This window comes from Cupressus sempervirens, chromosome 5 (assembly GCF_028749045.1).
Source record: "Cupressus sempervirens isolate cs-2001-9-10 chromosome 5, ASM2874904v1, whole genome shotgun sequence".
NCBI classification, from domain to species: Eukaryota; Viridiplantae; Streptophyta; class Pinopsida; order Cupressales; family Cupressaceae; genus Cupressus; species Cupressus sempervirens.
This window is the reverse complement of record NC_143122.1, coordinates 710,673,550-710,686,344: the sequence shown is the minus strand read 5'-3', so window position 1 is coordinate 710,686,344 and position 12,795 is coordinate 710,673,550. Positions and strand designations below refer to the sequence as shown.

Sequence of the window (12,795 nt, the reverse complement as noted above, 5' to 3'; positions counted from 1 at the left end):
TAACTTGCTTCTTTTTGCTTCAATTTCTCCAAGCTTTGAAATGTAGGCTCCTCTACTATGTATTCAAAAATCCAATACAAGTTATACTCCAATTCGGCAAGATGTGAGAGATATGTAGATCTCAATAAATTGTGTAGAAATCGTAATTCTGCAATAATTTGCTCAAATTCCTCTGAATTTTGGACTATAGTTTCTTTAATATACTTCTTCAAAAACCTTTAAAAATCTTTGAAAACTAAAATCTAAAAATTATGCTCTTACCAAAATCGCCCCAATGTTAAGAAAAAATCTTGCCTCTATGGTGCCAAGATCATGCTCTAATACCACTTGGAATGAAATAACTTGCACAATGGAAGAAATAATATGAAATATTATATACATACTTGATAATAGCTGAGAGTAATAGGCCACTTCGAGGGGGCAACCTCCAAATATCTCCAATGATAACACACTTCACAATATGATCTTGGAATAAGACTCACAACCTCCTATATATACCTATTATGCTTAAGTTGAATAGACACAACCCTACATAACACCTAGGCTGACCGACCTACCTAAATAATAATATAATAATGATAACATGACTTAATTAAAGATTAAGATAGCCACAAATTGACAATTCATAACCCTATATACACCAATATTAAGAGTATCTCTGAACTATAATCATATAAGAATCAAAGCCCTATTTCTACTCTCTCTCTCTATATATATCCCACCTGAACTCAACAATATTTTCGTGAAGCAGTATATAACGCATATAACTGTAAAGTTACTTTAGATGGCATCTGATTGCTTTGAAATATTCATAGAATTCATATTGTGCTATCTTGTATTCTTTCAACGTAGTAAGTACGTGTACTTCTTAATCCAAGTCCTGGCCACTGATAGAGTTATTGGATTAAGAGCAAGTGCAACGGCTTTTTATGTTTAAAAACCCGCCAAACAGCTCAAATACATACTTCTCTGCAAGCGCAACACGTCCATCCTCATCTTCACAAAATGACAATCTGCACCGCTTTCAACGAGTAAGACCTTATCCATTTCTCAGTATTCTCAATTATCACCACCTGTCATGCTTTTCTGAACATACCTTTAAGTCGATCCATTTGGGCCTTCTCCTGGGTGATTTCAGAGAGGGCAATCTATTTTATCTAAAGCAGCTTTGGAACAGTCTAATTAGGTTCTGTAAGTCTCAAGACTCAAAATCTTGTTATGAATAAATCTGAACAGGGGTGTTTAATTTTCTTTTTAATTCTAATTTGTATGTTGTGATTGCAGGGCTAAAATGGATCCATACAGACATAGGCCATCCAGTGCTCACAATGCATCCTTCTGGACAACCAACCAGGGAGCACCTGTTTGGAATAATAACTCTTCCCTTACAGTAGGAGATCGAGGTACCCTGACGTTTGATCAGTTAAAATTTATGTTGATGTAATCGATTTTCTATCAATTGTTGTATCGAGGTAATAGACTTTGTTTTGGAGTTGCTGTGATTTTTGTTCAACTTGGTTTTAAGCAATCGGTAAAATTGGAAATTAGTAAAATATCAGAATCTTTGCCTAAACTTGTAGAACTTCCCTGCCCGGGAGGGAGATTTTGAAAGGAGCCTGGTAAAGGAGGGCTGAAAGATTGCCGCACCTCCTAGAGTTATCCATGGATTACCTTTCCAAACGGAAGCTTAACATGAATTCAACCTCAATCATTTTTTTTTCAAAGATATTATTGTATTTTAAAAATAATGTGGCGAAAATCTTCTGTTCACCACTTCATATTCTGGAATCTAACAGGTTTTCTAAGCAGCTCCTGCAAATGAACTTTGCAGTAGCCCCTTGCAGGACTACCCAAGAAGCAAATAAGTAGTATTTAAAATTTGATTCAAAATTTTAATTCACATTAATAATGATTTTAATTGGTAAGAGTAAGATGTTAGATCAGAGGTATGGAGAATGAAAATCTCTTTCACAGTATTTAATAAAAGTCATGATCAAATAAGGTTCTGAGGTCTCTAAAGTCCATCAAAATTTAAAAGAGATTAGACGGCTATTCAGATATTAAAGTTTATTCCCATTATCACTGCTCCCTTTGCTGACTTGAACTGATCATTGAGATCACTGTAGGACCGGTGTTGCTGGAGGACTATCATTTGGTAGAGAAGCTTGCTCAATTTGACAGAGAGAGGATTCCTGAGAGAGTTGTTCATGCAAGAGGAGTATCTGCCAAGGGGTTTTTCGAGGTGACATATGATGTTTCACACCTGACTTGTGCTGATTTTTTAAGGGCACCTGGAGTTCAGACACCTCTTATTGTGCGCTTCTCTACTGTCATACATGAACGAGGGAGTCCAGAGACATTGAGAGATCCAAGGGGTTTTGCTGTCAAGTTTTATACAAGAGAAGGAAACTTTGATCTTGTTGGGAACAACATTCCTGTCTTCTTTATTCGTGATGGAATGAAGGTATTTACTTTCAGTCCATGTTATAGAGATCAGACTTCTCTGCAGCTCCGTTATTTCTTTAAAGTTTCTTAGGTATTGTAGAACTTACAAATTTGATATTGGAGAAATTTGGTATTTGGATCAACTAAGTTGTGCAAACATATTGGCTTAAATTATATATTTTGTATTTGTCTAGTTGTTTGGTTTATGTTTGTAATTTGAATGGTTGAATATGCAGTTTCCTGATGTCATTCATGCTCTCAAGCCCAACCCAAAGACTCATATTCAGGAGCCATGGCGTATCATGGATTTCTTTTCCCATGTTCCTGAAAGTCTTCATATGTTTACATTTTTGTTTGATGACTGGGGAATTCCATCAGATTTCAGGCATATTGAAGGCTTTGGAGTTCACACTTTCAAGGTAAGGCAATCTTTGCTTACTACTTTTCTTTCTTACCTTGAAAGCTAATAGATTAATTAAACAATATCTCTTGTTGAAGATTTTGTTTTATGATGTCGCCAACTACTTGCATTAATATTTTGATTTCCACTATTAGTGCTAGATCCTATACTGTGATTCAAATAATTGATGCTAAACTGTCCACGTGATTTCAAGCAGAAGCACTTCTATATATTATTTTTTCATTGTCTGATGCAAGAGGGTAATCTTCCCTCCAACTGTAAATTTACATAACTCAAATCCCAACACACAATAGGGACTCTTTGATCTGCAACAATTTTATTTCATTAAATCTAATCTGCAACACAATATTTACATTTGTTGGCCTGCCAATGGTCATTCTCCCATAATGCCCCCACAATTCTTCTTGCTTGAGTCATTTCTCTCCCACAACTTCCCACCCTCCACTATTCTCACTTATACCTCTTTGTATATCCATGTTCTGTCATCATTTCATTTCACTGCTGATGACTCTTCATATTGTTAAGTCTCCTCTAGCGTATGCTGCGATTGTGGTACTTCATTTCTATGTTTGATGGATATCTTTATCATGGAAGCAAATCAATTATAACATTTCTCAGCTAACTGCCCTTGCCATTTCAGTTTCACCCACTCAATGCTTCTCTTTGCACGAGGGCATGTTATTAGAGACTTGAAGCTAGGAAAAGGAATTCTTTCTTTACTGATTTACAAAGAATTTTAATTAACTTCCAATCCTCGTAATGGACACCCTTCCATAGTCTTCCAACATAGACTTTGATGCACCTCTGTTCCTTGAGCTTTATTCCACTAGCCATGCTTGCCACAATTTCGTTTGTCTGTTCACTCTTTACAGCTCTGTTCTTACGAGCTCCCATGAATAGGAAGAATATTTGCAAAAGTTCTGTAATTTTGTTTTACACCTAACAATTGAAAGTTTCAAGAACCTCTTCAACAAGTCCATTTTGTGCCCATACTGTATTCTGTCAAACAATTCACACATCCGTATATACTTCCATATTTTGAATATATGCCTACTAATGGGATCATAACTGCAACATCTACTTTGGCAGATGTCCATGCTCTGCTAGAAAGCCCCAAGTCGGCGCATGTAGGGAGCATACTTATAAAGGTTGTTGAATCCAAATTCATTTTCCTGAAATCATCAAAAGCTTGTAATCAAGAAGGGAGGATGTTGGCAATGGTTATGGAGATTGGTTTTTCATCAGCAAATTGCATTCATGAGACAATGATTACAATCTGACAAAGTCATGACTCAAACATTTAAACTTTCCTTTTCAGCCTCCACATTTAGAGTCAAGCTTTTGTAAGGTTGAGAGATGCCAAACCATAACCAATCAAACAAAAACTTAAATAAAGAAATCTGAAATATTTTTTTGGTGGTGCTGATTCTAGATCCACCTGGGTGCTCCTTCACCTGACATGCTGGGTAAGAAAACTTATAACCGTAGGCTCAAACAGTGGAGTTAGGTGGTGGAACTAACCTTACAGGTTGCTGGCAACCTACAGTGAACTCCATCACTGTGTCAAGGAGGCAAAATTTCTTCGGTTTTCTTCTCTTTGAACATTTCACCAGAATAGCTGTCATCCTCCACCCATAGTCCTAATCACCACTCTTCTCTCCTCTTGTGAGTGTACATCCACTATGTGCCACCCTCCTCCACTGTATTCTTCTTCACTTCTCCTTAGTGAGATTCAACCCACCACTAACTGACCTCCTTCACCAAAGAAACTCTCCACTCTTTTTCTCCATCATGAATTTCACTCCAACACAAACCCACCACCTCCACCAATCTCCCGCAGCATCCTCAGCATTCTCTACAACAAACACTCAATGCTCATATGCAAATTTGCAATTGCATTCTCTCTTATTTTCAATCATGTAGGTAAAGGAAAACTGAAATCAACATTTTTAGATATTACATTTGTCTCTTTCACTGTCCCAGAATGCTCTTTGTTTTCATCTTTATCATCAACAACCTTCATAAATATGCCTCCTTCACTGTCTAATCCACCTTCAATCTTCAAGCTTTTCCATCCGCTAGTGCTCCATTGCAGACAATTGTCTCCACAAAGCTTCCTTTTCCACTATATTCGTCACATGCTTATCTACTACATTCACATCCTTCCGAAGCCATTCATCCACAAACAGATAGTCTTTCATGACCATTCCCTCCCTTCTGTCCTCTTCATGTGTGTGGGCTTCTCTCACATCTTTCGTCTTCAGACTGTAACTGTCTTATCTTCAACAGGAATATCCACATCCCATAATTCTTATCCCAATTTCATTCCACAAATGCATTCAACACAGACCTCCTCTCAACCCATCTTGTCCTCCTCCCCTGACTCATCATCTCAACTGCTGCAATCTCTCATTGCGCATTGACTTTTCTTGACGGCTCCAAACCCTCAATCGATCAGAACTTCTCACACCCATAACGATTCTTTTGAGCTTCCCAGTGCTGCTTCACTCCTCAAGTGTAGACTGTCTTAGAGTCGGAATTTGGTCCACATACTCAGAAGTCAGAGCTAGTGGCTCTGATACCAATTGATGCAAGAGGGTATAACCTCCCCTTCAACTACAAATTTCCAAAACTTAAATTACAACACCCAACAGAGATTATTTGATCTGCAACAATTTTATTCCATTACATCTAATCTGAAACACAATATTTACTTTTTTTTGCCTGCCAATGGTCATTGTCCCATAATACCCCCCAATTATTCTCTCTTGAGTTGTTCCACTCCCACGACTTCTCATCCTCCAGTATTCTCACTATTGCCCCTTCTTATATTCATGCTCTGCCATAAATTCATTTCACTGCTGATGACACTTAATAATCTTAAGTCTCCTCTTGCATATGCTGTAATTGTGGTACTTCATTTCCAAGTTTGATGGATGTTGTTGTCATGGAAGCTGAATCAATTATAATGCCTCTCATTCTACTGCCCTTTCCATTTCGGCTGCACCCACTCAATGTCTCTCTTCACATGAGGGCATGTTATTAGAGACCTGAAGTTAGGAAAAGGACATTCCTTAGTGATTTAGAAAGCATTTTAATTAACTTTCACTCCTTATAACAGGTGCCCTTTAATATTCTTCACATGGACATTGATCCACCTCTATTCCTTGTGTTTTATTCCACTATCCATGCTTGCCATGATTCCATCCGTCTTTGCATTCCTTAAAGGTCTGTTTTTATCGCTCATGAGGCTCTAACATCTATCAATTGCGTCAGATGAAAGAATTTTGGACCTTGCTCATTTTCTGAACCCAAAATGACCCATGTGGCACATGAATACGAATTGAAATGGAGCAGCATTTTCTTAGAAAGACACAATTCATTATACCTTTTCTCATCAGGCAAAACATTGGGCTTGGATGGATCTACAAGAGCCCCATGATGTAGAGTGTGGTCATTCAGTTTGAACTTGTCTAAAGCCTCCCTGAGAAATCTTACATAGACATGAAATTTAAGATACATTTTGTTAAACAAACCTGCTCTGTTGTTACAAGCTCCCATGGATAGGAAGAATATTTGCGAAGGTTATGTAATTTGGCCTGACACGTGCCAATTGAAAGTTTTGAGAACCTCTTGAAGAACATTTTGTGCCATACTCTATTATGTCAAACAATTCACTCATCTGTCTATGCTTCTATATTTTGAATATATGCCTACTAATGTGATCATAACTGCAACATATAATTTGATAGATGTCCATGCAGCCTCGTTCCAAAGCTCCAATTTGGCACAGATAGGGAGCATAATTATAAAAGTTGTTGAATCAGAATCCATTTTCTTGAAATCACCAAAATCTTGTAATCGAGTAGGAAGGATGTTGGCAATGATTGTGGAGATTGTCTTTTCATTAGCCAATTGCATTCATGAGATGATACTTACAATCTGACAAAGTTGTGACTCAAACATTTGAACTTTCCATCTCACACTCCACATTTAGAGTCATGCTTTTGCAAAGTGGAGAGATGCCGAACCATAACCAATCAAACAAAACTGAAACTAAAGAAATCTGAAATCTTTTTAGGTGGTGCTGATTGTAGATGCACCTGGGTGCTCGTGCACCATTGTCAATTTGAGGCTGTGCATTGAAAAAGGTATTTTATTATTACTCAATTAAACATGCTAATTGGTGTTATTTCATGTTGTAATGCACTTTAGGTATAAGCATAATGAAACGAAATTTACATTCTGATAGTATGCTGATTGGGGATATCAGTTCTGCCAAGATTGCATGTATCAATATCAAATTAACTGTAGAATTCATTTTTTCCACATTTATGCTCTTCATTTGCAGCTGATCCCCAAAATGCATAAGTGCCGCAGTTATGAGAGGAGCTCCAATCATTGATAACAATATAAAACCCATGTGTATATGATATACATGAACCCCATATGAGATAACCTACGGTAGGTTAGAAGGTAACCTTGATCAGGATAACTGGCTAATACCTCTTTAGGGCCTGATGAAATCCATCTTTCAAACAGGACAGCTTAACTTTTAATCCTTCGCTTGGTGCCATCCAATTTTGAGGTTCTGAATTGGATATACATGAATAACCATGAAATTGCCTCCAAGAGTATAAACGGCAACCTCGATTATAATATACTAGCTAAATGTTCTTTATATCGCAGTAGCTAATTCTTCATTATATCATCATGAAAGCCATCTTTCAAACAGGACAACCCCCTATCCTTCAGACGTTATCTTTCAATTTGTGGTTGTTCTTTCTGCAAACCAAGTTCTTGTTCTGAATGAAATATTGTAATAAATAATTGTGTTACTCCACTGGCCACTTCTCATATCACCTTGTATTCACTGAGCCTATTTATCAATTGCTCATTGATGTGGAGCGCACAACAAAAGGGTGAATGAGTCCAATCTAATATCAAAGTCAAATATCTCCTTCAAGAAATCAAACATAATTCATTGTATAACAGAAATTCATAGTCTTCTGATATCTCAATGATGAGAATATCAACAATGTCAAATTACTAATCCAACTCACCAACAACCAATTTGCATTCACATAATAAATCAGGAATTTAAGAACAGGGAATTACGAATGGAAAGTGAAGAACCGAGTATATAGAATGGAAAATTCAATTGCTCTTTATTATTTGTTTCCATCACACTGTTTCTTCCTCTACCGATTCTCCACTCTTCTTCTACGCTATTCTACTCTCCTCCCCATTCTCCATTACATTGCAGAGATAAAAAGACTTTTCCTCAAAACTACCCGACAACTAATTCTCATAACTTATTTCTAACTTCCCTTACTTTAACCAACTCAACATGACCGATTACATCCATCTTGTAAAAACATTTATAAATAAATATTTATCATGCATGTATTATCTCTAATCTGTGAAATGTCTAGAATCTTGTGATGCCCCTGCATCATACTCCTGGGGCCAGAAAAATTCAAGTCCCGTTGAATTGCTGTGATCTTCTTCTGAGTTCTCCAATTGTATATAGGTAATGTTGTCACCATAAGAAAGACTGGATTTATGTCGCTCCCCACAACATGCCGATTCCAAACTTTATAAGGAATACCCTTCATGGTATCTTTGTTGAATTCTGGAACAAATACATTTGACAGCCTCATATCACCTGCATAAAAATACCAACTCATCGTACCAATTTGATCCATAATCTGATCATCTTCCTATTTGTATATCCTTAGAGCATCATAGTGATTATTGAATACTTCATCCGTTACATCAATAGTCTTCTCCTCAGCAAGTATCTCTCGTACTATGTCCTTGTCTTCTTGATCATTTGTATCAACATTTCCATCATCCGGGAAAATCATTCCTTCAACCATACCTGTCACCAACTCTCCTTTATCTGCAAGAACCTTTTCCTCACAAGGTTCAACAACAACCTCCTGTTGTTCACTCCCATTCTCTACACCAGCATTCATCTGCTGTCCATGCCCTTCCAATGGAATGTGTACCACTTCTTGATCCTTGTCTTCATCAACAGCTTCATCTTCATTTGCTGCTTGCTCCAAAAGCAATGCTATCCTCTCCCACTTTGCAATACTCTTATCTAACTCTTCTCTAAGATTCTTGTACCTTTCTTCTTCTTTCTTCTTAGCTTCCTCTTCCTTCTTTTTTTCTCTTTCTTCTCTCTTTTTTTTATCACCATACAAGTACTCCTTCAATGCCTTAATCATTTCTCTTTCACTCCTCGTCAAAACCATCTTCTCAAACCAATCTAGGGTTCATTAGGTATCCAGCCACCACCTTGGAACACTCTCAGAGGATAGTTCAACTCCAAGCATCAACAAGGGACCTTCAACCTGCCAAATCCTAGATCTTCTTCCCAGACCTTCTGCTATGCTCTGATACCAATCCGATGCGGAGCGCACAACAAGAGGGTGAATGAGTCCAATCTACTATCAAAGTCAAATATCTCCTTCAAGAAATCAAACATAATTCATTGTATAACAGAAATTCATAGTCTTTTGTTATCTCAATGATGAGAATATCAACAATGTCAAATTACTAATCCAACTCACCAACAACCAATTTGCATTCACATAATAAATCGTGAATTTAAGAACAGGGAATTACGAATGGAAAGTGAAGAACCGAGTATATAGAATGGAAAATTCAATTGCTCTTTTATTATTTGTTTCCATCACATTGTTTCTTCCTCTACCAATTCTCCACTCTTCTTCTACGCTATTCTACTCTCCTCCCCATTCTCCATTACATTGCAGAGATAAAAAGACTTTTCCTCAAAGCTACCCGACAACTAATTCTCATAACTTATTTCTAACTTCCCTTACTTTAACCAACTCAACATGACCGATTACATCCATCTTGTAAAAACATTTATAAATAAACATTTATCATGCATGTATTATCTCTAATCTGTGAAATGTCTAGAATCTTGTGATGCCCCTGCATCACTCATGGAATTATTTGATCAATTTATTATTTTACTTTTGTAATGTTCTTGCATCTTCTTATTGGTAAAACAATATGTTTTTTCTCAATGTTGTAAATGTAGTGATCGAAGACATTATACTAATAGTTCAAAGAACTGAATTTGTGTTCATCTTCTCAGTTGATTAATAGAGATGGGAAAGAAACATATTGCAAGTTTCATTGGAAACCTACTTGTGGACTCAAATTTTTACTTGATGAGGAGGCTGTGGTTGTGGGAGGTACTAACCATAGTCATGCTACCAAAGATTTATACGATGCTATAGCTTCTGGAAACTACCCTGAATGGAAGCTATATATTCAGACTATGGATCCATCTGATGAACATAAGTTTGATTTCGATCCTCTTGATGACACAAAAACCTGGCCAGAAGATCTATTTCCTTTGCAGGTGGGTATTGGAGCCAATCTTTTGATTTCCAAAATCTCAGATATACAATGTAAATTATTTTGCATCAGCAATTAATCCCTGAGCTAGTCCAAGTGTTCCTTCTGTATTTCCAATTCAGATCCTTAGTTGAAAAACTAATTATCACATTTGTTTATCCTTTTTGCAGCCGGTTGGAAGAATGGTCTTGAACAAAAATATTGATAACTTCTTTAACGAGAATGAGCAGTTGGCATTCTGCCCTGGAGTAATTGTACCTGGTATCTATTATACAGATGACAAAATGTTTCAGACTCGTGTTTTCTCATACTCTGACACACAGAGACACAGGCTTGGCCCCAATTATTTGCTACTCCCTGTTAATGCACCCAAGTGCTCACATCACAACAATCATCATGATGGTTTCATGAATTTCATGCATAGAGAAGAGGAGGTATGTATTCTCAGTTGTAATGTTATTAGAGATCTGGTTTAGCCTTTTGATTAACAACCAACATCTAGTTTCTTTTGGTCATAGATGGAAATATTAAATTTCTGATATATGGTGGAAGTTTTTTAAGTTTGAGACAGGAATTGTTATATGTTTTAGGCTTTTTCTTAATATATCGAACTTTATTTTAAAGCATTACATTTTCTGACCATAAATAATAATCTTAATTTCAAATTTCAATTTAATTAATAATAGATATTCTTCACTAGCATGCTAACCTATGATCCTCTAATCCATTGAGAGTAGGTGAATTATTTTCCTTCACGTTTTGATGGAGTTCAACACTCAGAGAGGGCACCCCTTCCACGAAATCCTGTCAGTGGTGCAAGGGAAAAGGTGTGATATCTAATTTTATTGATTTTACTGTCACACTATGAAATTGGATAATGAAAGTGGAAAAGAAAAGGTTCAGATGGCTTAAACATCACATACTAAGGCTTGATTCCTAGGCTAAAAGTGTAAAATAGGCTAAGTTGATTTTCTTTTTTCAAAGTTTAATTTTTTCTTTAGTGTGTGATATCTAAGGGTGGCCCAAAAGATCCTATGATATAATTGAAGTGCTAATTTATGTTAAAAGGCACAAAATTCTAGTATATGAGCAATTCCTCCCAAGATCACTCCTTGAACTGACAAAGGCCTAAACTTGTTACCAGAGAGTCATCCCAAAAGAGAATAACTTCAAGCAGCCCGGTGAACGATATCGATCATGGCCTCGTGACAGGTACATAAGACATTTGTGTCTCTCCATTCATTGCAGAAATATCTTTCAGCAGTTCCAAGTCTCATAATATTTTTTAACACAGACTAGAAAGCTTCCTTCTAGTTTACATGAATTGCAGCTTCCAAATAAAATCAAGGATACTACACCCATTATAATTTGATGTTATATGTTGCCCTAAATATGATATATCTATTCCTCAACCTTTCTATAGCCAAATACATTGTAACAAAGGGGATATACAACCTGCAAATTTGTGGGTATGAGTAAATGACATGAATTACAAATCATTTATTGGAAGTGATATCTACATCTAACATAGAAGTGGTTTTCTTCGTTTTCGCAGACAGGAAAGATTTATCCAACGTTTTGCTGATGCCTTGTCTGATGTGAGAGTAACCGATGAGATCAGGAGTGTATGGATATCTTATTGGTCACAGGTATAAATAGTTGGTTAAGCCTTTATTTTATTATAATCTATTTGTTGATTACCCCTTGTAAAGGAGGCGGATTATGTGCATCACATGGATGCAATCGCAAGCTACATAGCGACTACAAGGCCTCGTAACAAACACAGGTATATTGATTACTGATTTTTATTTTGCAGTGTGACAGAGACTTGGGAAATACATTGGCTAAACGTCTTGCGAGAAAAGCTTCTATGTGAATAGCGCTCGCCTATTCACTTGCAACATAGAGAAAACGTGTAGATCTCGTTACGCTTCGGTCTCAGACTGACCGAGAGGCTTGAAATTTGTTTCATAAATAAGTGGTGCATCTAGTTTGTCTTGGTAACTTTCCTCCTGTAAAACACTGTCAATTAGAATTTTGCGTCTTCTATTGTGATCTTCACATTGTATGCATGAAATTATTTGAAGTATAATTATCTAAATGACTTGTTTTTGGTTTTTCTTTCAATGAATAATGGTTGTATTTATTTTTTGGAAAAAGAGGGGTAAAAATTTATTAAGAAAGAAAGGAATACAACAAGGAGAGCTCAACAAGGAGCTCAATCGTGAGCAACAAGATCATCAAATTCTTGCACCATCTCAAAGGAAAGTTGCCTCCTATCCGTAATATTCCAACCCGGATCATGACTAGAAGTCCATTTGGCTAAACAATCAGCAGCTCTGTTCCATTCATGAGGAATATATGTGAACCTAATGAATTGAAAAAAGGTAGAGAAGAGAATAATATGATTAACAACAGTGGCCAGCTGCCAACTAACATTGTCAAGCTCCTGCGAAGAAAGCAAGTTCACCACCACCTGGGATTCAGACTCACAGATAATCTTATGCCATCCCCGCAAGCAACACTGT

At 36.7% G+C, this 12,795-nt stretch overlaps 1 protein-coding gene across 3 annotated transcripts; it reads left to right on the top strand.

Annotated features, from left to right (window-relative positions):
- The first annotated feature begins 742 nt into the window (after nt 1–742).
- LOC149557967 (catalase-3-like) lies at nt 743–12,388 on the top strand. Of its 3 annotated transcripts, none has more exons than XM_089832410.1 (10): nt 743–1,031; nt 1,285–1,403; nt 2,127–2,464; nt 2,682–2,864; nt 10,002–10,271; nt 10,438–10,701; nt 11,005–11,094; nt 11,412–11,479; nt 11,823–11,916; nt 12,084–12,388. In XM_089832410.1, exons 1-10 carry the CDS (start codon nt 1,006–1,008, stop codon nt 12,141–12,143), a joined length of 1,512 nt encoding a protein of 503 aa, XP_089688536.1. In that variant the 5' UTR covers nt 743–1,005; the 3' UTR covers nt 12,144–12,388. The 3 variants fall into 3 exon arrangements, with proteins under 3 accessions (XP_089688536.1, XP_089688535.1, XP_089688537.1); XM_089832409.1 differs by having other exon boundaries at nt 793–1,186; XM_089832411.1 differs by having other exon boundaries at nt 962–1,191.
- Nucleotides 12,389–12,795: the final 407 nt, after the last annotated feature.